The sequence below is a fragment of the Xiphias gladius genome, chromosome 1, assembly GCF_016859285.1.
Source record: "Xiphias gladius isolate SHS-SW01 ecotype Sanya breed wild chromosome 1, ASM1685928v1, whole genome shotgun sequence".
NCBI classification, from domain to species: Eukaryota; Metazoa; Chordata; class Actinopteri; order Istiophoriformes; family Xiphiidae; genus Xiphias; species Xiphias gladius.
In genome coordinates, this window is record NC_053400.1 from 23588501 (window position 1) to 23613549 (window position 25049).

Consider the following 25049-nt stretch of genomic DNA (forward strand, 5'->3'; position numbering starts at 1 on the left):
ATCCCTGTCCAGTTCAGTGATGCTCGTTTCTCAGAGACAGGTTTACATGGGATGAAAGATATATAAAGCCAATCTTAACATAATATTACCCCATTTATGCTGTAACGGGTGTACTTAAGCAGGAGTTATCCCCAAATTCGTGTTCATGGTGGTGCTATCAGTTTCAGAAAAAGAAGCGTAGCTGCAGATGGCTGCAGGGATTAAGTTTTGCATGTCCTCTATTCCCCGTAGACCAGATTCTTGGAACACCAGTATCAGCCCTGATGCCAGTATGTTGAGGAAGTTGATTAGAGATCGCAACTGCCGTCCAGTGCTCCGAGGGATTCTTGAGAGCCTCCTGCATTACCTTACACAGGATCTGCCCAAGTGGTCCACCGGACACAGAAACCTGGAGAAGCCAGGGTCGGCTATTGTAGCAGAAAGAGACATAAGAAATAAAGATTTTCCTGAGAGAACTGAGACTTCAATGAAACAGACTCAACTTCAGACAAGTTGCACTATGGTTCAGCTCCCTGAGGAGCATCAAATGACACAGGGAAAAACTGCAGAGACCAGTTCCAATATCCTCACAAAGTGCTTGTTGGATCCACGAAAAGAAATATTGCAAAGCAGATGTGGAGGAAATCAAAGAACAGGAGACTTAATCGCCCGGCGCCTTACCACATTCCAGCTCCTCCAATCCAAATTTATTAGGTCCACACCCAAACCTCCTATCACCCACCAAAGGGAGGTAGGAACTCTGTCCTCCAGCAGAGGAGTGGCAGGTAAGATGAACCACAGCCAAGACAGTGAGCATGACATGCACAAGAAAGACCGAGCTAAAAAAGAACAAGGAGTGAAGAGAGGAGGCAGTGTGAAGGATATGGTGGCCAAGTTTGCCATGGCTGAGCAGAAAGAAAGGGGACTGAATATGCTGAAGAAACAGCCAATCAAACCAAAACTCACTGGAGGAGGGACTCTCTTATCTTCCCTGATGGAGAAGTTTGAGACCATGGCCAATGTATGCAAGGGAAGTGACTTGAAATGTTCACATAAAAGGTCTTCTGGAGGAGTCAAGGTGACAAGTAGTGTAAAAGAGAAGGTAGCTTGTCATGAAAGAGGGCAACAACAGTTGGTAGAACTAACTGACCGAAAACAAAACCAACACAAGCTAATGAAAAGTAAATCTGTTGGACAGCAGCTGAGAAGAAATCCAATTACAAATGGGCAAGAACAAATACCAGAGCAGGCAGTAAACGTTTTAACAAACATAAACTCAAACCTGGAAGAAAAAAATTATTTGAAAGCAGAGCAAATGGGGCAAATGGGGGACAAGACTTCAGATCAAAAGGGTGACAGTCAGTATTCATTAAAACACGCAGTTGATGAAATTCAGTGTATCACCACAAGGTTAAAATATGGCTGTCTAGAGCTGCTCTGTTTCACTTCACTCACAGAGTGGTCACTACCAGAACCTTGCAGGCTTTTTCCACAGGTAGAGGCCTCATTGAACTGCAGTGTGGCAACCATTATGACCTGCTCTACTGTGTGGTCAACATGTGTAGATTCCTCTCCTAAACAATATCTGCATGAAACCAAACCTGAGAATTCAGAACAGATACCTAATGTGAAGACAGACAGTCCTCATGGAGCCTTACAAAACTCTCACAGCGAGTCAACCGCAGGTGACCCCGGCGCCATAGTAACTGAAGGCACTGTAAAAACCAAAATGGAGGGACTTTCTACAGAGACAGGCCATGACCCCATGGAGAACAAAGCAGTGGAAGACCCAAAACCCCCCAGAACCATTCATAGAGGGTTGCCCAGGTTTGTCATCCCACGTGTTTACAGACTCGATTGTCAGCAAGGTCCTGATGAGACTAATTCCTCCTCTCAATCAGCACCAGACCAAGAAACTATAGCTCCTTTGGTTGCAATTCCACCATCACAATCTGATACCTCTATGACTGCTCTGAACACTGCGTCAATGACAAGGGAAGCTTTTCAAGACATTGATGCATGCCCTTCTAATGACATCAACCTTCATGCAATAACAAAACAGAAACCAGCAGAGGCTAAACTACAAGAAAAAGACAAGGAGGCTGGGGAGGAAAAGGAAGAAATAACACTGCTGGACATAAAAGATACTAATATGCAACACAGTTTTAGAGTTTCTGAAGACACGGCAAATAAGGCTGCGTTTGATGACAGCAAGACTTTTGCTGTAACATTACCTGAGATTAAACCTGAGAGAGACAAGCCAAAACAAAGGCCAAAGTACACAACAATCAACTATGGGGATCCTTCAGTCAAACAAAAATATAAACCCAAAATCATACGTTTTACTGACACCTTCACTTTTTAGACTGGTACTGATGGACGGACGGCAATGCACAATCTCAGAACTAGAATCTGTGTTTGCTGGTCAAGCACTGTTTCCTCTCACAGATACTATGCAAGGAATTTAAATCAAGATTTCAGTTACTCTCAGTGTACCTTTATACATCAGCAACAATCGCAGTTACAACAACAACAACAGGGTGGAAGTTACAAGTAACACTGGTGTTTTTCCTTAAAAGTTTTACACGTTTATGTATGCAGCAAATGAGTACATGTGATCATCCACAAGCTAGTACATATGTAAAAAATAAAGGAAAAAGTTCATGCTAACCCTTATCTTGTGTATATCTGTCATAACATTGTTGATTCAAACGTTATTTTTCATTTGAATAGGCTTATGTTAAATGCCATTCAGTGTATTTGCTTAAAAGGGCTTTACAGTATAAGAAAAAAGATCATTAATAGATAACCTCCAAATGACCTACAACAATTAGACTGGTTCGAGCTTGTCAAGGTTGAATTGTTACAAACAGTACTGCCAGCATGATTACCTTTTTTATTCAGGTCAAAAACCAGTATGCACCAATGTATCATGATCTTTTCTACTCTCAAGACTAGAAAGGGTTCAACATTGTAATCAGTGTAATTTAGTAGGCTGCCAAAAGTCGAGGAGAAACAAGTAGTGCACAAATATTCACACTGAATAATATGAAATGCAGTCTTCTGTTGACGAGTGGGTCAACAGAAGACTGCTTTGGCTTTAAACAGTATTTTGGTCTGAAGCTGTATTATAATTGAATTCAGTATAAATCTGTGTTAACTTATTTGTTATTTGTCTGGTGCACACTGCACAAGTTTAAAAGTAGGCTGTGTATCTAGAAATATTGTACATACAAAACTCCTTTAATGCATGATTTTCTTTTCTTTCCCTGTGGCTATTAAGATGCAATACAGTATTTTGTTTTAATGAATGTAGCTTGTTCTTTTAAAAAAAACAAACAAACAAAAAAAAAACTTAATAGTGCTCTCTTAATGATGCCTGATCGATGATGCTGATTACTGGCACAGTGGAATTTGGTAATTTTAGTAGATTTGCTAGCCATGTATTGAGCTCAAATTGTCCAAATGCATGTTCATAATGGTTACAAGGTTGTTTACCAGGAAGCAAAAGGGTTTTGTTCATGATTTTCAATCCACAACATGGATGAAGACATTCTTCTACACTTGATGGACTGATTGGAATTAGACTTTAAGACGGCCTTGTCTTCCTGAGGAACAGGGCCTAGCACACACTTACATGGAATTATAGTGTTTCTAAAAAGCACGTAACAGAACAGATGAATGGTCACACAGCAGTGCCAAACATGTCAGTGGTTTGAAGTTCATCCAATTCACAGTTGCAACCCCGCCCGCCTGCCCGCCCGCCAGCAGGATTACACTACTGCAAAAATACAGTATGAGTCTGCATTTGGACTTACTCTGGTATTTTAACAAGCGGATAAGAGATCGAGGCCTACATGATCCATCATCTGTCTATCCTGAGGCTTATCCTGATGAGGAGTATGGTGTTGTTATTGAATGTCTATGTGTGTGCGTAGGACAGACATGCTTAAATCAAATTTTAAGTAATTTTATTTAGGTTGGGTTAAGCATGACTCTGCACATGTGATTAATTTCTGGATTGTCACATTCCCTTATACATAAACCCACACACTGAATCATATGGGATATTTGTGGTGTTTATGGTTGGCTCTTTATGTCACTGTTAAAAATTTGGTTTATTGTGATCTAACTTTATATCATTGTATTATTTTTTTTTTTTTTACATCTAAAAGATGTAGATATTACTGGCAGCTTGCTTCAGTGTAAAATAAAAAATAAAATCCAGCAACTCCAAAATGGGCCACATCAAACAATATACAGTATGTGACAGTTTTTCAACTTGAGTAATTCTATAAGTGTCTTTTACTAGGCCTCTTTTGAGTACAACTTACACTAAGCACATTTCTATCCCCACATGATTTTCCCTTTTCCATCTTTTTAAAAATAAGAAACTACTACAAGATGAAGGCACAAGGAGCAGTCTTAGCGTTATTATGTGACAGTCCTGCCTGGAGCTGGATCACAGCGTTGGGACATAGTGTCTGCCGCTCTGCTCTAGATTCTCTCATTACTTCATAATCAAATTTAAATCTGGTGAGTTGACGTAAGGTTTGCTTCATCTCATACTCACCACCTTTTCCAGCAATAGCAAGGTTTTCCACTCTGACTTGTTGCAAGTCTTTTAAGTAATTTCAAGACACTGTATACTGTAGATTGATAATATTAGGTCAGTAAAAAAAAAATCATTCATTCATCATATGCTTATCATGTGTTTACAATGTGGAACTATGCAGGTGCTGGGGCAGAAAGAGCTAAGGTAAACTGACCAATTTGAGTGCCATATTACAAACCCTAGACCTTATGCGTTATTATTGATTCTCCGCCATGTGTGCAAACTTCCAATGATTTTCAAGGAATGTTGGAGCCTTAAATTACCCATGCGTCGGATATATTTGAATCCAGGTATATTTCATCAATATATGTGAACTGCCCAGCAGCGGCTCGGGTTAACAGGAGGCTGGCTTTACCTGTGTTACGTGGCTTGGCTGAAAAGGGCGCGGCAAATTTACCATTTTTGCTGCCTTCACGTGTTATCGGACGTACTAGCACCGTAAAGTGCAAATGGGGGGACCTTTGAATTTTATGATCAGGGAGTGGCCAGTAACAGTTACGTTGCAGGCTTTATCTGTGTAAACATTTGATATTAATGTAATATGTTATATTCCGAATAAATATTGGATCCTTTTTATTTTTCAGTTGCTTAGTGCAAAACCAGGGTTGCTATGTGTTCTCATATATAGTCAATGTACGAATAAGTGATAAATATGTGTGTTACTAAGCATTAAAACTAGATGCTGAAAAACTAATCATTACTCAAAGTCCTTTATCCCCTCTGCCGTTAACCTTCTCAATTTATTTTTTTAATGCATTTTTGCACAACCTCATTACTTGTGTATATTTTAGATTGTGTATCCCTCTAGATTGTTGTTAGTGATATGTACGTTACAGTTATATATATTATAGTTATTTATTAAAGTATTTCGTATCACTTTCATGTATAGTTTTTTAAGCTCATAGTATTAGAAGGTTTCTAGCTTTGTCATCAACAGGATCTTTCTTTCCTCTTCACTCTAAGTGTACATCTGTTGATCTGTTTGGCAAGCTGCATACAATTGCCTTGCAGGGATAAATAAAGTAACATTGAATTGAACTGAATCAAATTTAATAGAATTGTAAACAGGTCATAGTGGTATGGTAGATATTTCAAGGCAAAGATAACTAGTTAGGCTTAGGGTAAGTTAGGTTCAAGTAAATGCAACAGGAGAAGTTTTACCGGCTTTAACACTTCATAAAAACATGATGAGCAAAACCAAAACTGAAGTTAAAGTTCAGCTTTACTGTCTTTTCCACACATATGCTTGTCAGCGTACAGGGAAACGACATATCGTTCCTCATGGACGACAGTGCAACGCAGGACAGACATTTAGCACGTGTGCAAAACGATAAATAAGTGCAAAAACCGAAATAATTGTAAGCTATTTACTGTTACAAAACACCACATACTCTTCAGGATAAGAGGGAGAACTCGAACATCAAGCAACAACAATGACTGGTAGCTTACTCAACACAGAGGGTTAAAGTGACATCTAAAGTCATTACTCTCCATGAAGTGGATGTAGGCCTGTGGTGTTGTCTGTGGAGAGGATTTGAGTTGACCTGTGTGTCATAGTTCTTGGGAAGGGATTTTGGGCGTTATTCTGAATTAAGTAAAACCCCAGCAGTTCCACTCCCCCCCCCCCGCCGAAGTAGGAGTTTACGGGAGTCATTTGAATGCACCATTAGGTCTGATTGACGTGTGTGTCCCGGGGCAAACGTCACGAGTCCGAAATCCTCCATAGAAGTAGCCCGGGCAAGAGGACTGGAAGTGACTTGAACTATTTGGATTACACTGAGTAGCATTCATCTAGTTTTATTATTATGCTTGTACGTTGTTATTGGAGCTACGGGCCAGTTAGTTGTACTCCGAGGAGAGGGGGTGGGGGGGGGCCAGCAGCAGCAGCAGGTGCATATGGATGGCGATAAAACTCAAGGCAAACTCCGCTCTCTCCGCACGGCTTGAACATCCGCGGGTCGATAACAGATTTCAGGAATCGAGCTCAAACGACCTCTTGGATTGGGGAAAAGGCTTAAGCATGCTTTTCGCGGCTTTCCCGCTTCGAATATAGCATGTTAATCTCAGAGGGGGACGAAGAGCAGCAGCGTCTCGACACGTTTCTCCGCACGCAAACATGGAGAAAGTGAACGCCAACTTGCCTCAACTAAAACTTTGACCGTGTTGTAAACTTTTGAGTTGTTCCGGGAGTAAAACACAACACGGCGGATACATGGTGAGACTATAGCACGGATTTTCAGGATATCACTGGAGCAGAAGAGGCGATGGAGAAGAAGAACAAGGCGACTAACCGGACCCGCTCCGCCGACGGTAGAGCTAAAGACAGAGTGGACAGGTAACGTTAGCTAGCGTATCGTTGGACTTTAACGGTTAACTCAGCCTGCTAAAACGTTTATAGCCATTTTCCCCCCGTTTTTTTTGGAAGGTCAACTTTATTTGAATAAGTTACCCGATAAGTAAACCCCGAGGCAGGTAATTACTTTATTCCTCATTTCGTGGAAATTGTAAGCTGTAACGTTAGCTAACTTACTACTTTAGACCATTACTCGAACCACTCGAAGTAACTAACTGCTACTTGTACAAACTCAGGTTACGCCTTGTCGCATTTCAGTAAATCGCTATAACTGCTGGCGGTTATTTGTTGTTGTTGTTTTTTTTTTTTTTAGCCCTTAAAATGTTATTTGCAATGCAATGGAAAATTTGTAGGGATCATGGCTGGATTCACCTCTTAGGGGGGGCCCTGGGACAAAGATTTGTTGTTGGGCCCCTAATGAGTGTACATGGCAGTTATATTATTTCCCCAGGCACCTAAACCAACCGGTGCTCTAGAGCAGAGGTGATTAGTTCATCAGTCACTTAGTTGACTGACAGAAAATTAATGATAACTATTTTTATATTTAATCACTGTTTTTTTTTTTTTTTTTTTAAGTAAAAAGGCTAAAAATTAACCCGCCCCAGCTTGTCAATTGTGGATATATATAGTAAACTCAACATCTTTGGGTTTTTGACTGATAGTCAAACAAAACAAAACAATTAAAATATGTTAACGTACGCTTTGGGGAATAATGATGGGCATTTTATTCACTAAACAGTCAGTTGATTATTAAAGAAAATAACTGTTGGAAGTATTGATAATGAAAATAATTGTTGGCTGCAGCCTTACAGTTCTCCTATGATGGAATGATACTACCTTGCCCTAGGTTTTATGTATGTCAACTGCTTGATACAGAAAATACTAAGGCAATTTGATGACACACTTTGCAGCAAATTACCACAACATAGACTAAAACAGTTAAGATCTTAAAACCAGATTTTGACAGTTCCTCTTCAAGACCAGGGCCACAAGATGGAGGATGGAGGACCACTCATAGTTGATATTGTTCTTCAAGTGGTAAAAATTTCTAACAAATTTGTAGAGTAAAAAGTGGAGCTTTTGCGGCCCCCAAGGGTCTGGGTTCCCTGGGCAGGTGACCACTTTGCCTGTTTGGCAATCCAGCCTCGGTAGGGATAATGCCAAATTCTCGAAGTCTGTATGTACTCTGGAAAGGCTGCATTTCATACTGTAGGTCTCTTGAATAAATGGACTCATGCGATTAACATCTGATTCACAGAGCTGTTTTGCACTTGCCTGCTGATGTTTGCTCATTAGAAACTGGACAAATTACATTTCTTTTTTTTTAAATTTATTTATTATTTATTTATTTTTTAGTTTTTAAAAAAAAGTACAAATATAACTAATGTTTTTACATATAAAAGACAATCTGTTGATCTCAGATTGCCAATTTATTTGATACAACTAATGCAGTCTGATGCAACAGCCTTATAATAAATCCTACCGTAAAATGTTCACTTTTTGTTAAAACTGTTTTAGCGAGGTGTTGATTTAACTTAATGGAAAATTTGGAGGCTGTGGTTTGTGGTTCTGTTGAATTTTAAAGGTGTTTTCTATTATTTTGTTCAACCCATTAATATCAAGTAGGAGGGGCTAGATAATAAAAACACCTCCAAGCATTACATTGTTTCCACCCCTTTTATATTAATGACAGTACACTAAATTTTAGAAAAACCCTTCAGTATAAGTTAATAAAATTCAACACACCACAGACAACAGTCTTCAAAATCATCATTAAGGTTGATCAACACCTCTCTAAAACAGTTTCAATGAAAACAGAACACTTTTAACCTTCATGAAGGTTGGATTTATTGCGGGGCAGTTGTATTAGACTGTATTAGTTTTCTCTAGGTGTAATTCATAAACTGGCAACTGAGTGTATATTGGATTTCAGTGGGGTTTATCTACTCTGTCTACATGTAGACATAGGCTAAAGCATGTTGACTTTTTTGTAGATGTGTGAAATCGTTACTTAACTCTTCAGTATATGTCAGTTTATTTGCAATGAGAAGGAGGGCTGTTGCACTGTTCAAACAAAAAGTGATAACCCGAACTAACAGCTAACATCAGGTGCCACATTCACAAACTCCACACTGGAACAGCCAATGTGTACCCTTACTTATGTTTTGCCAACAAGGACATTCCCCGATGAGGAACATAATCTCTGCATAACGATACCTTTATTTACAACCAGTATTTGCACAACCACACCAGTTAAAGCCTGGACTGTTTTTTGTACATTGTACGGGGGGTTACATGCTGTAAGGTCTGTCTTGCTTCAACATGTTCAAAACAGATCTAGTATCCCACCACAGTGCTGGTCTTTAGGTGCATTTCTTCTTCAGGGATGACTTTGCTCTCATGAAAGAGTTAAGCTGCAGGAAGATAATCGTGTTACCCAAGGTATTAGGTTGAGCCACCTACACCCACCACTAGAACCTGATTGTAGATGTAGGTAATGTAGATACAGCTGCTACAAAAGCTTGTTTAAGGCTTAGCGTACTATGATGTGAATTCCTGGCAATTCTGATGATGCACTGACGATCCTTTGATGCGGTTCATTAGTTGTTAACAGTTTCTAAGCTTGTGCTTTTTGGCCCAGGGTGGATCCGTACGGCTTTGAGCGTTCAGAGGACTTTGATTATGAGTCATATGAGGAGTTCATGTCTGAGTATCTAGTTGTGCTCACCCGGCGGTCCATCAAGTGGTCCAGACTACTGAAGGGTAAAAGCAAGGTGCAGAAGAATGTAAAATGTAAGTGTTAAAGCTGAACACACATATATCCTCAAAGAGTTAGTCTTGGGTGAAATAAAAGGTGGGATTAAATTTAAATGTTTCCCCTCTCCTCCAGTAAAGCGCTACGTGCGTAAGGGGATTCCTAATGAGCACCGGCCTCTGATCTGGATGGCAGCCAGTGGGGCTCAAGACCAGTTAGAGAAGAACCCAGGATACTACCAGTCCCTGCTCAGAGCCCAGCACGACCCCAAACTAGTGGAGACCATCTGCACAGGTCAGGTTGTGAACAGTTTCAACAGTTGTAAGTCCTGGTACATATCAAGCCAATCGCAAAGAACTAGCACCTGCAAAAGATACATAGATATATCACCTCATGTCTTCTTCCATAAATTGCACTTGAAACTCTACCTAACCCCTGATCAGGGGAAATAGCTGTTTCTTCTTTCTTCTGTTTCCAAAGATCTTCATGAACATACAAAACAAATTATCCAATTAATTTCACACCAATGTGAATCTCATTAAAAGTCTCATTGCACTGTATGTTTGGAATACAAAATGTTGCAGTTGGCAATGTAAAGTTTTGTTTTGCTTGTGAATACTACAAGCGAGAAATGAAAAATAAGGAGAATCTGCACTCAATGAGTAAAATAACAGATTTCGTTTGAACATCCCATCAGGGAATTCTCTCTCAATGACTCCCTCTGAGGCTCAGCTCAGTATGCTGATTCGGCTCGACGATCGCTGATTAATGCTGACCATAGCCAAACGGTGCAGGACATAGTGACAAATCTAGCGGCAACAGTCAGCCACACCGGGCACAATGATGCCCAACAGTTGGCCGTTTCAGGGCGCGTACATTTTACAGAATAGTTTAGTGTTAAGCACGACATACAGTATGTATGGCTTTGTGAGTAAGTGAGACTGCTCTTCAATCAGACCTGTTAAACTGCTGATGTTTCATGACGAAAATGGCACTACATTTAAAGGACGCAAGGGATGGGGATGCATTCTTTCACTGTTGGTACTGGTGAAACGATAAAATACAGTACAGGAAAACCAATTGGAGTGATAGATACAAAAAATTTTAAAGGTGCACAGTACTTTTTAATACTATGAGGAAATAGTTTTTATTTTTACAGTTCTGCGAAGTTATCACAACAAACAATTTATCCTTTATGGAAAAAACATCTGTTCGCCATAAAAATGGGTAAAATGATCCTTCTCCCTGAGCTGAAGGGTGGACAGCACGAAGAATTTCAGTTGCATGCACTGTGGCTTTTGTAAGTGCTACAGTACTTTCCACTGTTTGCTTTTGCAAGGTGGAGTCCTCGCAGCTTCACCTGCGGCATTACATTTGCTGCCAAAAAAATCTATAAAAGTTCAGAAATTCAAGTTAGTGTTTCAAAATAATCTTAACATAAGTCTGAAAACTTCCTCTTTCCTGCTGCTTCTCTTTCACTCACTCTCATGTTTGTATAGACACACAAACACACAGCACAGAGTAATTATGATTGTCCGTGTTGTCTCTTTCTTTCAGACTTGAACAGAACATTTCCAGACAACGTCCAATTCCGCAAGACATCAAACCCATGTCTGCAGAAAGCTCTGTACAATGTGCTGCTGGCTTATGGTCACCACAATCAAGCTGTAGGCTACTGCCAGGTAATACTGAACCACTGAGCATCCAGCCTAAAATGGATATGTGCATAATAACATACCTATAACCATGGTTACTTAAGTTGAAAATTGTCACTGTGACTATATTCGGTATTGTCAAGGACCTTGGGTTATAATTTTGTGTTGTGAATGTGGGTTAGATTGACACAGTATTTCACATTGTTTCATCATTTTGTATAGTGCTGTATGACTGAAATGCAGTGAAGGGTTCGGTTAGTCGTTGTAGATTATAGGACAAAAATTAAGTAGACAGTGCAAGCTTTTTTGTGTTTAATGGAGGGGTATACATAAAAAAATCCGGCTGGGTATACTGAAGTGTTCATATAAGTGAGTGCACAATTGTGTATGGAATAAATGTTTTTTTTACAGCATTATCAACACTTACCAATAACTTTATTTAGTATGGCTTATGATTATGTATGCAGAGAAAGTATTTTTGTGTTAGTGTCAACTCAGTATAGCCCCATGTTAATTACTAGCATTTGAAAGGCAAATTTCATTCACCAGAGCCTATGCAGCTTGTTTTGCAATTCAAACAGGCAGCAGGGCTGTGTTGATGGTTACATCTTTTATGTTGTATAACTAGAACCCATTCATCTGTAATCATACTCAGGTAGCCTGTTTTAGTTTGAATGGTTATTTATCTACTTATTCATGTCCAGTGTACACCTACTGGTCTTTTCCCCTGGATGCTTTATTATAGAGCTCTACGGTCCTGTTTGAAATTATAGGCAACCCTGAATTTTAATTACAGAATTTAAAATATCTTCAGAAATAAATGCAAATTAACCCATTTTGTGTAATCACAAAATTTAATAAAATGTCCAAAGTTACTGAAAAACAACAAGAAAAAAAATGCATTCATATAGTGAAATAATATAAATAATAATATATATAATAACATGTACACTTGATACAATTATTGACAGCGTTTTGATGAATTTAACTTAGTTCCTCAAACAAAATAAAAACGAATAATAATTTCTAAGACAAGAGAGCATCAGAAATACTATTATCAAAAAACATAACAATTCGAAAGGCTACCAGGCAATTGCCGAAGATCTTGAAATCTCTGTTTCAGCAGTTCGTAATGTTATCAATTTAGTTTCACAAATACAAAAACTCAGTTTGAGAAGTTTATGAAGGTTGGCAAGACATCTAAAGAGCTTCAGGCTGACCTGGAGCAATCTTGACTGGTGGTTTCAGCCCGTACCGTACACCGCACACTAATCCAAGTAGGGGCTCCATGGGGAAGTCAAAAGGAGGACACCACGTTTGTAAGAGAGGCAGAAAAAGGCAAGGCTAATGTTTGCAAAAACTTTGATAGATAAGCCACAATCTTTCTGGGATAATGTTCAATGGAAAGATGAAGCCAAAGTAGGGCTCTTTGTGAAGGCAGTGTGTCAGTTTATTTTATAGGCGAAGAAATGAAGCCCATAAGGAAAAGAACACACTACCTACAGTACAACATAGTTGGAGGTTCTGTCTTGCTGTTGGGCTGCTTTGCTGCCTCTGGTACTAGAGGCATTGAATGTATCAAAGGAATTATGAAATCAGGAGATTACAAAGGCATTTTAGAGTCAAATGTATTTCCCAGTGTCTCAAAACTAGGTTTGAGGCAAAGCTATTAGGTCTTTAGCAGGACAGCGACCCAAAGCACACACCCAGCAGCAAAAAAAAAAAGGTTAAAAAGGAAAAGATGGACAGTTTTAAACTGACCAGCAATGACTACTGACCTAAATCCCACTGAAAACCTTCAGATAAAGCTGAAATCTGCCATTAAAAAAAGAACTCCTGTGAGCTGAAACAAGCTTGAACACATAGCAATGGAAGAGTGGCAGAAACTACCAGAAGACAGGTGCAAGAAGCTTCTAGACGGCTACAAGAAACATTTAGAAGCTGCTATTGTTGCCAAAGGTTCTGCAGCCAAATATTAGTGAAGCATGCCAATAATTGTGTGTGGGGTACATTTTGTGTTTGTATTATTTCACTATTATGGAAGTTTTTTAATTTTTTTTATTTTTGTTTGTTCAGTTACCGTTGATCATAAGAAATTGGTTAATTCGCATTTATTTCTGAGGATATTCTAAATTCTGTACTTAAAATTCAGGGGTGCCATTAATTTCAACCAGAACTGTACATGCTCTCTTCATGTACAGCCTGAGTGTGTGTCTCTTTTGTCTTCAGGGGATGAACTTCATAGCTGGGTATCTACTTATCATCACAAAAGATGAAGAGAAATCCTTCTGGCTGATGGATGCACTACTCAACAGAATTTTACCAGGTGTGCGTGTGTGTGTGTGTGTACACTAATTTGCCACCATTCTGGTCTCTTGACAGGTGCTTGGGTTCAGGTGTTCTGGTTGTCCCTTTGCTCTGGGCTAAGAATAATCTCCTAAGAGGTCACATGGTCTGTTTCTGTTAGGGGCTTAAGACCCACAGCATTTTTTCATTTGTAACTTACAATTACGCAAACAAGGGAATGTCAATATAAGAAAAAACTTTGTATCAACAGTTAGACAGGACCAATATTCAGCTGTTTGGTCAGGCAATTTCATTTAATTGCGTTTTCCATTTAAGCTGTTTGTCCAGCTTTTGTATTACAGAAATGGATTTGTTTATATCTGTTTGCAGGTAATTTATTAAGAGCAATATATAACTTACTGTGTGTGTGTGTGTGTGTGTGTGTGTGTGTGTGTGTGTGTGTGTGTGTGTGTTTTTGTGTTTACAGACTACTACAGTCCAGCTATGCTGGGGCTGAAGACGGACCAGGAGGTGTTAGGGGAGCTAGTGAAAATTAAAATCCCCAGAGTCTGGCAGACCATGATGGACCATAACGTCATGTGGACCCTAGTGGTCTCCAGATGGTTCATCTGCCTCTACATAGACATCTTACCGGTAGAGGTGAGTGACTGCATTTGTCAAAAATTCTTTTAATTTTTTTATTTTATGATAATTATTTAACATTGTTTCTCCTTACTTTTTTCCTTACCTTCTATAATTTCAGTGCAAAACGCCTTGCTTTTATTAAAATATCATCTTAACAACTCAATTGATGGCTAAGAATATTTATGTACAGTCAGTAGTTTACTTACACTAGCTGATGGCACTTGAACGTGACTGTTCATCCAACATACTACCACTGGTTGTTCATGTTTGGGAGAATTTCTAATCAGTCCTATCAATGTTACTAAGATCATTTTGAACTTGCCTGCAGTTTAGATTTTTGTTCAAAGCAGAGGTTAAACTTCATACTGTGCATCATGTCGCACGTGTTCAGTGATGGGATTTACTTCTTGTTTGCTGTTTTTTCTGTAGACAGTTCTGCGGATTTGGGATAGCCTGTTCTACGAGGGCTCGAAAATCCTATACCGTGTAGCTCTGACACTGATCCATCACAACCAGGCTCTGATTCAACAGGCCCAATCACTGCCAGACGTTTGCCAGATCTTCAAGCAGATCACCCATGGACCATTTGTTGACGAGTGCCACACATTTATGCAGGTAAAAGAAGAACTGATAAATGAAATGATAAACATCCCTTTTATAATTTGTTTTCTTTAATCCCTTAATTCTCCTGCTTCTTGCCTTCCTAGAAAATCTTCACCGAACCAGGAAGTCTTTCCATGGCAACCTTGGCTAAACTCCGGGTGACATGTCAATCTCGTATCGTTGCAGAAGAGTCATGAGCCAAACCGACTCACCTGTTGTTCAAACCCAATACACATTCCACTGAGAAGAGCACCCATCAGCTCGATTGCACCTTTTTTAACTGATTTCATGTCACAAAAACTACATGTAGTTTTTCCTTAATCATATGTTGAGACAGCCATACAATCTAAATGTAAATATATAATGATATGAGGATATTCTTAGTAATGTGCTGTATAAGCTGACGACTCCATTTGAAATTAACATGTAGTTTATTTTAAGTGAATATTTCCTTGTCTTAAAATGTGGAATTATGCACTTTATTTAAAAAAGTCAGAGACACTGAAGCGAACAGGCTTGGTAGCAAATGGCCAGGTCAGATTAATCATGTGTTGCACAAGGTTAACACAGCCCAGATGAACCTGCCTACCGTTTTTCACATTGCCGCCTCAGTAATGAATATTATAAAGACTAATAACTTTTTCTTTTTTCCCCTCGGGTAAATGGATAGCATGACATACCATGCTGGTGGAACATGCTGTGGTAATCCAATGTGAATTATAGTTACTTCATGACAGTACCGTCTTTAAACAATTCAGTATCTGATGCCATTATTTCAAGTGCACTATGGTGAAGCAATATAAGCACAACTTAAAGGGCTGCTCTCTTTTTTGTAACAATGGTGTGTCAAGTTTATTCTGTGTTTGGGTCTTGGGACCCTTTTAAACTGCCATAGTGCTGATATCAGATTTTGTTGCACTGGACAGAAATAACCTTGGCGTTGATCGCAGCCCTGAGTATTCTGTGTACTGTACAACTGGTTGAACAGCTCTGTGTAAACACAGATGTTTATTTCTCACAAAATTAGATTAGAACATTTCATAAGAGTAACTGTTGCAGGAAATACAAAAAAAAAAAAAAAAAACTGTCCTGAACTTTTCAGATTTTTATTAACTTTCAGTAAGATGCATAATAGAAAACGAGATCACATCATTTTCTATAAAAATAAAAGATCAAATCACTACACTTCATATTAACATTTGTTTTGGGAGAGGGTGGGGAAAAAGCAAGAATAGAAAATGAACCCATGTGCCTGTTCACTTGTCCAGTTAAATACATTTTAGTAATGCAGAGTTGCACTCTGTGCATGGCTGGACCACTACACACTGTTGACACAAAGCAGCAATCAACATTTTTATAGTCACAATTACCTGTTACCTTGCCGTGCCTCAGTGCACCGATGGGGCAGTTCAGGCTGTTATCGGTCTCCACTGTGGAGGAATATGACTGGAAAAGACGCACATTCAGAGCTTTCCCTTCTCTTACAGTCACTGGGATGTTTTTACTTGTGCAGACATTCGACCAACAGAGGACAAGCCATTGGAACTTTTGTCTGTCCCACTTTTACTGCCTTTAACTGGGATATTAAATGGTTCTTTATAAATAATTACATAGCTAACAACAAACAAACAGCAGTTCAAGCAAATTCAACCAATGCCTAGAACATAATGAAACAACATTAGAGCCAAACAGCGTGACGGTCAACCTACTAAAGCAAATTCAAACTGCCTCCATTCTTGATTATGTGACTCAGTCCTCTCAAGCTTCATCCAGATGCACACCATCTAAGTTTAGCAGGTATTTGGTTTCTCATCATCATTCCACAGAGAAAGTGAAAGGAAAATAGAATATCCAGAGGTCACATAGGATATGCAAAAACATGCATTCACCACAGAGAAACAGCCGCTTCCATTCACTCATGCTCGTTTCCACTTTCTCAGTCACACGCTAAGGTTCATCTCTCCACTATTCAGTCTGTCAGGTTTAAGTTAAATGGGGGGTCCATTCAGATGGTCTGGTATCCAGCATGGCTCCTCTTCCTGCCTATTAGGTACGCAATGAGCACGATCAGCACCAGGCCGGCGAGAGCTGCTCCGACAATGATGGGGATGAGCATCTGGTCTTGGTCCATCTGACACTCCTCCGCTGGAGACATAGGGGAGCAGGAGAGAGGAGCAGAAAAAGTGAGAGTCTAATGTTATATTACAGGAGCAGTAAATGCCCTATCCAACCGCAGCTTGAATAGATGGATTACAGACGGCTGATTCATTGACCTTGTTTATGCCAGGCTGCTTAAGCCCCGTTCCAGACCACTCAACCTCTTACTACTCACATCTGTTTATTTTTGTTTGTTTCAGTCATTCACATAATTCTGGCGTTGTGCTCATTAACGGCTGTTTCCCCGGTTGGAGAAACAGCAGAGCCAATCAGATGTTTGTCGGTGGCAGTAATCTTCCTGTGCCAGAGCTTTGAAAAATAGTGACAGAAAAATTGCCACAAAATTGGCGACGAGTGCAGATGAGCCTGATTGAGCTGAACAAGTTGTTGTAAGTTGGCTTACATAAATAATAACTCTCAAAGGAACAGTTGGACACTTTTGGAATTACATTTATTTGCTTTCATGTGAAGAGTCAGATAAGGAGATTGATACCACTCTCATGTCAGAACTCAAAATATGAAGCTACGGCCGGCATCAGTTTAGCTTTCAGTAAAGATGGGAGGCAGGAGAAAACAACTAGCCTGGCTCTGTCCAAAGTAATAAAATGTACCTGATTAACATGTTGTATAGCTTTATTTTAATTTTGTACACAAGTTTTGGTTTTATGGGGAGTTGCATGATGAAACTATTTATGCTTCCACTGACATAAAAGTGGTATGTTTGACGTTTCCATCTCACTCTTGGTGAGAAAGCAATTAAGCACATTTTCTCAAAAGGTCAAACTATTCCTTTAAATCTGTATATTTCTTCAACCGGCATAAAAAAAATGTTAGGTTAACCGCACCTAGCAGCCTCTAACGTCAGTCAAATGGTAATTGAAATCAGACTACAGCCGCTTTCCCAGGCTGTAGGATGCTACTCACTCCAAACAAACCACACCATCACATACAACATGGAGGTCAGAGGATAAAAATAAAGAAAAGATGGATTAAAATGGCTAAGAAAAAAAAAAAAAAAAGCTGTTATACCTGTAGCAAACTGGTTAGTGGTGACTCCAAAGGGCTGGACCTGCAGTCTGAATGTGTTGAGAGAGAGGGTTGGTTCCACGACCAAAGTTTGCTCTGCGTTGCACATGTAAGAGCGGCCCAGCGTACTCCGCAGGTAGTCCAGACCAATGTTACTGACTGAGAAGGGAGCTGCGGGGAGAGAGATTAGTATTTCTTCAAACCAAACAAGTCAGAGCCAAGAAACAGCCATTTTGCTTATTACAGTACCAAAATACATACCAGTCATATCGGACCAATTAGCGAGCAGAGCTATCCCACTCAGGTGATACCTGCTGGTCGTGGAGTTCTGTGGACGGGAGGAAGAGCTGAATGGATACTTGTATCCACACACACACAAAAACAAACTGTTAAATTCACAAAAAAGAGGGATGAATTTACCAGAGTGAAGGTGAAGCTGAGCGTGGTAGTTTGCTCTTGTGTCAAAACCAAGGTAGCTCTGCTGGCTTCACATGATCCTGATGAACTTGTCAGATTGGGAGTCAGGTTTACTAAGTCCTGGACAGTCTGGCAAAGAAGAGAAAAAGCTGGTTGATTGCAAGTTTGTTAAAACAATTTGTATTCAAAATTAATTCAACGAATATTTTATTATGAGCTTCCCCTGCTCGTGAAGCTCCACGTTACCTTGTTCTGAGATTTAGAGACATAGGAGATGTTGAACTGCAGTCCCATCTGGGCCAGGAGACAAACCGTGCCGTTGCCGTTGTTCACAGAGTAGGTTCCCCGTTCAGGTGTTCCTGGAGGGGCTGGTGACGGAGCCGCTGTTGTAGTAGTAGCAGCGGTGGTGGTTGGAGCTGTAGTACTGGCCTTATCCGCCATACATACGCTTTCTATGTCAAGAAAAATGATAAAGAATTATAAAATCAAGCTAAGAAGTAGGTCAAACGCCCCAAAAAGCCACCCGCTCAGGAGGAAAAACACCATCAGAGTCACACCTGTTGGACTCAGGTCATTTCCGGGCATGTACGCTTCTAGCCTCATAGCAGAGAAAGTGACAGTTGCTCCGTCAACTCTAAAAGTGGTGGGGCTCATACAGCGGTAGGTGGTGTTGATCGTCGCCCAGATCCCAACTGAAGTCGACACCACAGTGACCACTTCTAGGACACAATCAAACATACGACAAATTAGTTACATCTATAATGTATCAGCTGTGGGATACGAGCACATTTGTCCTTTACTGTATATTTACTGTACTAGCAATGGTGTTCAGAGGTACAACACACCCTTCTCTACCTGCTGGATCATACTGTGAAGTTAAATTTTGGTTGCTGGTGGCAAATGAAAATTTCTGCGTTGAGTAATTTATTTCAAACTCACTCAGCCTATTTCATTTTTATTTCTACTACTTTATTAATAAATTAGTTAACATTAATCGAGCTAGCCTTATTAATTTTTTCACAACCTGTACCTGAAACCTGAAAGTGAGATGAGCAGCAGAAGATATGAAATGTTGACAGTTGATTAATATTGATTGTTCTGACACATTGGGGTAACTAAGGCTGCAACTAGAGATAATTTCGTTACCACTCCATTGAAACATAAAAAACACAGTTCACTCGCTGTTGCAGAGTGATGGATCTTTTCACTCACAGACAGTCTTTTGACACAATTCAGTCAGGGACCTAGAGACAGCACATTAACCAATCAACTTAAGTTTCAGTGTAGCTGTTACGGAATTAAAATTGTTTTGCCATATCCGATTTAAAACTACTGCCTGTGAAGCTGGCCATTTTAACCAGCGAAGGCAACAGTCAGCATCGACTGTTTTGAACATGTCAATAAAAACAGTGAGGAGATACAAAAGGTTGGATAAGAGATTCGTTAATGGCGGAGCTTAACGGATCCAGGTATTTCGCAGATTGGGAACCGGATCCAAAAAGGAACAAGCTATCGGAACCAATCTGAACATATAGTAATGGTGACAACTTATCAATTTATGCTTGTTTCAATATGTTCATTGAGTGTTTTAAGCCTAAACAAGAAATCATTATGCAAAAAGAGGGCTTGTTTCACCTCTTTCTGTAATGTAATATTACAGAAATGATCTATGCTGTTATACCCGCAGTAACTCATCTTTACACCATACACTGTTGATATCAGATTTAAATGCTATACTGAAACATTTTACTTTTTTTAAACTTAGTTTATATATTTGAATCCGATGTAAATATTATTGTCTATACAAGCACTACATGTATTTAATCATACTTGACAACAAACTCAGTCTGCACTGTGCTGGACAGTTTGTTGAAGTGTTTGTTCTCACCGGAGCTGTTGGCGTCAGGGAAGTACGACGAGTCGCTGAGGTTGTACTGCAGCGCTAGGGTAGCGACACTGTACTGACTTCCATCGGTTGCAAAGCTCAGCCTCAGTGCGTGGCCGGGTCCAAACGCCGCCACCAGCCACGGTGAGCTGTCGTCTGTGCCGCACGAGCTGCTGCCTGAGTCGACTGTGGCGGAGTCAGGCAGAGGGACCTGCACCGTTCTCTGAGGAAAGACAAGTGATGCGAGGAGGTACACCACTGGTGACAAACTGAGGGGGGGAATGACACTGTTATAACGCTTCCATGGATGGAAACCAGAGCACTGTTGTCGCTGTACATACTGTGCTGCTGGAGGTGTTGTATGTGATGGAGAATGATGCCGACAGCTCAGCCTTAATGCAGGTGGAGTTCCCCTCCTTCACCTCAAGAGTAACAGCCTGAATACAGCCTGTAGGGGAGAACATAATGGCCAGGGAGGTCAAATATTGAAATAATAAGGAAAAAAGTGTCTATTGAAAAAAAAAAAAAAATAAAACTCAGGCCAACTGAAAATATACTGGAAAAATACTTATATTCATCTGTCTTTCTCCCATGTTCCGGACAAATATAAAACATGGTAAATACACTAACAATAAATGCTCATCGCCGGTCGCTCAGTTCAAATTATTAACGCACAGTGTGGCCTGATGATGAGCTGGACTGCTGATGGGGTCAGTTTGCCGGCAAATACATTTGAATAACTTTACTGCATTGATATTAGAGTACACATTCATATGTAGCGAATAAGTATTCATTATCTGGCCTTTATGTGACTTCCCTGGTTGGACAAAGTTTGCAAAATGGGTACAAATGGTGACAGTCATGGTTATCACAAAATAACCACCTCGTACATATACACTACAGCAGTTCACACAAGCCACCACCAGAGGTCTACAGACGGCTAAAAGAGAGCTCAGCCAACCTGGCAACTTTCACACTTGCATTGTAAGCTAATAATACCTTTACGCCCTCGAAGCTGCCAACTCACTGTTGTGTGTCCATGTGTGTGCGATAGTGGCTGTACTTCTCAGTCGTATTGTTTGGAAGCTACGGTGGCTATTCAGGACTCATGTACTTATCAACCACGCAACTCATATCCTTAAAGAAACTTTCTTACCCATTTAAATAATGCAGTAATGCAATCCAGGAGTTTCAACACTTGCTTCACACTTCCCAGAATATAGCTGCTGTATGACCAAGACTAATCCTCTTGGGTTGATTTTCCTGCAGCGCAGACAGACTCGCATCGCACATCTGTATTCTGTTTCTGTTAGACTTCAATGATAAAGAACTTATCAACTGTTTGGGACCACTGAAATGAAAGCTGCTGGTCAGGGAAGAATATATTATTCTGTCCATAGGCTACCAGTGCTGGCAGGTTTGAGAATTCACTTGCCACCAAGAATATTTAACTGCTAAGAAGGATTTTTGGAATTGAAAAGATGCCCCAAATAGTAGCTGGTTACCTGCTTACATTGCGGAGAGACAGATTCATTTAGCGTTTGGCTTGTGGGCGGTGTTAGTTTACCACAATGTTACTGGTATTCATTTCATAACTCACTTATTGCACAGCAACTGACTGAGCTCTTCCCTCTTTCACCGTCTTCTCAGTTACCTCCGATCTCCTCCCTTCATCCTCAGCTTTCTACACTAATACAATCGACTGATCCTTTTGGAAAGAGCACTGCGTTTCAGTCTCTCTCTCAAATCACACACCACCGCCCCTGCTGCACGGCTCAAACTTGACCCCAGTGTCACCTCCCTGAAAAAACACAGCAGACGGTTTACACAACACCGCAATCTGATCATGAGGTAAAGGCGGCTGTGTGTACAAAGTAGGAAGCTGCAGATACCAGTGTTAGGCAGTCGGTGTGGAGAGTATAACAACAACAACAACAAAAAAAAGTTTCCCACACTACTCCTTCTGTTGAGAGGAACTGCTTGTGCTGGCGGGCTTAAACTCTGAGGTCACCAGGGTTTTGGGCAGAAGTCCTCAACGTGTTGATGAGTGGAAGACAAAACTGGACACCTACTGTAGTTAAGAGTTTACTTAAAAAGAACGACGCCAATCCAATTATATATTTTATAACGAGCGTTAAGAGGTAAAAAACCCCATCGCAACTCTCCCCAAACTGCAATTGTAGTGGCCTGTTTTCCTGTGTCAGCAGCCAGGTGCCTTCATGTGTTCAGGATGATTAAACTGGTCATAAACTAACACTGTCAGTAGGCCCCTGCTGGGCTGCGTGCAACACAAAAGCCATCATAGCGGTCACGTGAAGCTCTCAAATGACACAACAATGAGGCCAATCTGCTGCTCCACAACATTAACAAAACCTCGGCATTACATTGGAATAGAATAGAATAGAGTAGAATAGAATAGAATAGCATAGAATAGAATAGAACAGAATAGAATTGAATCCATGGACTTCTCTGGTCTGTTTTGACACAACTACCTGAGGACAGCTGACCTTTGGATTTTGGAAAGATGTGAAACTTTGAAATGCTGTGGGTCCTCTTACCCACTTGGTCAAGAGATTTATCTTAGTTTTCACTGGTTATTGACCTGCACCAGGACTTCCCTTGTTATTTTCATCTATTCAGTCAAGCAATGAATGACTGTAACTGATTTCTGAATCCAACGCAAGTTATTCAAGATGGAGAGACTTCTCGCCTTGTCTAAATAAGAGCCTACCTACCATGTTCATGATACCAGAGGGCACACATACATAGCTGACTAAATAGCTACAATAACATGGAAGCAGCATTTTTGTTGCTGTTGGTTGTGGTGGAGCTAATTTATATAGGACTGTGATTGATGATTATTTTCTGAATTGATTGTTTTGATTGATGGTTTGCCATGTAAAATTTCAGAAATCAGTGATACCTTCACAAATCTTGTTTTTTCCAACCAATATGCCCAACTTCAAAATGATTAAAAAATAAATTACAATTATTAAAATAATCAAAAGGGAAAGAGGCAAATCATGACATTTCAGAAGTTGGAACCATGAAATGTTTGGCATTTTGCTTAAGAATTATTTAAACCATTATCAAATTGCTTCCAATTGATCTTCTGTCCATCTCTACTTTGGTACAATACTTTAATTCATCACAAAGCATCATATTTTAAAATATTTTCTGATGTTCTGTCAAATAATAGCATGAATAGAAAATCTTTCTAGTACAGTACAAGTAGCTCACATTTGTACGTAAGCATAGCACTTGAATAAATTTACTAGAGCTGAAACGATTAGTCGGGTAATTGATTAGTCGATCGTCAGAATAATTATCGGCAAACTACTTTGACAATCAGTTAGTTGTTTCTGAATATTTTCAGGCAAAAATAGCACAACGTATTTCAGCTCTTCAAATGAGAGACATTTTCTGCTTTTCACTGTCATAATTCACAGTAAACTAAATTTATCTTCAGGTTTTGGACTTTTGTTCGAGCCAAACAAGAACTGTGACAACGCCACCTTGGGTGCTGGGCAGTTTCGATTTTGTCCATGACATTTCATAGACTGTATGATTTATCAGAAAAATACTTGATGAATTCAAAGCGACAATAATCGATAGTTGCAGCTCAAAAATGTACTTAATTAGCACCGGTTGCCCATTAATCTTTTATCGCTCGACTGTACAATTAGTCGACCACTCGTTTAGCTAGTCAACCGCCGTTAGTCTACGCTAAGTGTGGGTAACAATCCGACTAAGCAACGGCAGATTCACTGACGCAAAAACACTCACCTAAAACCGCCAGGCAGGCGATTACGAGCGCGGCGAAAGCCCGAGCGAGTTTCATCCTTCAGGTCAGACCACACGACGGGGCAGACTTCGCCTTTTTTTTTTTTTTTTGGTCCCTATGGAAGGATGGTAAAGCGGGGAGGGGGAAAAAAAAAAAAGCCCGGAGGAGAGGCGCTGTGTCGCCGCTGCAGGCTCAGGTGGGTCTACGATACGGCGCAGCACAGATTGCACTTGACTTGACGGCTAAAACGGAGGCGTCGCTGCTGTTCACGTTTCTCTGCTGAAAAAAAAAAGTCGTATATACCATCAATAAAACACGGCCTGCTAAGGAGAGGGGGGGAAAAAAACAAACCAAAAAAAACGCCCAGTGAACGTGGTTATATGTCGGTTATGGCCACAGGGACTGAATAAGCCATGTCTCGTCATGTGAACTGGTAGCATTTAGAGCTCCCCGGTCACGTGAGACCGCCCCCCTCCCCTCCTCTGTCTCTGCGAGCCCTGTTCAAGGCGGTCAACCCCGCTCGGTAATAAAAAAACAAAACAAAACAAAACAAAACAAAACAAAACAAAAAAAAACAAAATGTCGCAAATAAAAAGCCGGGCAACGGGCAACGCCACTCGGTCCCGTTTGCTGTCGAGTAGGACCAGTGACAGATGCACGTAACTGTGCGCGGCGGTGGGGAGGGGACACCATCAAGGTGTAGAGAGACTCCCAACGAGAAGAACGGTGCACTTCCCGGAATGTTACGACGAGAAACGGGGCGCTCAAACGTGTGACATGTCAGGGGTTGATTGATTAAAAGTAATTACAAGGTGATGGTCCGGGAGGGAAAACGCCAAAACCCAATGCCGATAAAAACGTTCACTGGCTTCGTCTGGTTAGTTTGCCT

The 25049-nt window shown here is 40.3% G+C and overlaps 3 protein-coding genes across 4 annotated transcripts in view; 2 read left to right on the forward strand and 1 right to left on the reverse strand.

Annotated features, from left to right (window-relative positions):
- adprhl1 (ADP-ribosylhydrolase like 1) overlaps positions 1-4773 on the forward strand; it is a 9782-nt gene extending 5009 nt beyond the window's left edge. Inside the window, exon 9 of the mRNA XM_040137350.1 lies at positions 232-4773. Coding sequence (XP_039993284.1) covers positions 232-2344 — 2113 coding nt within the window. The 3' untranslated portion in view covers positions 2345-4773. The remainder of the gene's footprint in view (positions 1-231) is intronic.
- A 1519-nt stretch (positions 4774-6292) lies between these two features.
- On the forward strand, positions 6293-15975 carry grtp1a (growth hormone regulated TBC protein 1a). Of its 2 annotated transcripts, none has more exons than XM_040130200.1 (8): positions 6293-6929; positions 9589-9740; positions 9838-9996; positions 11260-11384; positions 13587-13683; positions 14131-14303; positions 14718-14903; positions 14996-15975. In XM_040130200.1, exons 1-8 carry the CDS (start codon positions 6859-6861, stop codon positions 15086-15088), a joined length of 1056 nt encoding a protein of 351 aa, XP_039986134.1. In that variant the 5' UTR covers positions 6293-6858; the 3' UTR covers positions 15089-15975. The 2 variants fall into 2 exon arrangements, with proteins under 2 accessions (XP_039986134.1, XP_039986143.1); XM_040130209.1 differs by lacking the exon at positions 6293-6929 and adding an exon at positions 6944-7066.
- Positions 15976-15981: 6 nt separating this feature from the next.
- Positions 15982-24932, reverse strand: lamp1a (lysosomal associated membrane protein 1a). Its single transcript, XM_040130187.1, has 9 exons — positions 24163-24932; positions 20718-20824; positions 20380-20599; positions 19049-19210; positions 18738-18943; positions 18495-18620; positions 18336-18402; positions 18078-18245; positions 15982-17036 (listed from the first exon to the last, which is right to left on the reverse strand). The coding sequence occupies exons 1-9, from the start codon at positions 24215-24217 to the stop codon at positions 16897-16899; spliced, it is 1251 nt and encodes a 416-aa protein (XP_039986121.1). The 5' UTR covers positions 24218-24932; the 3' UTR covers positions 15982-16896.
- Positions 24933-25049: the final 117 nt, after the last annotated feature.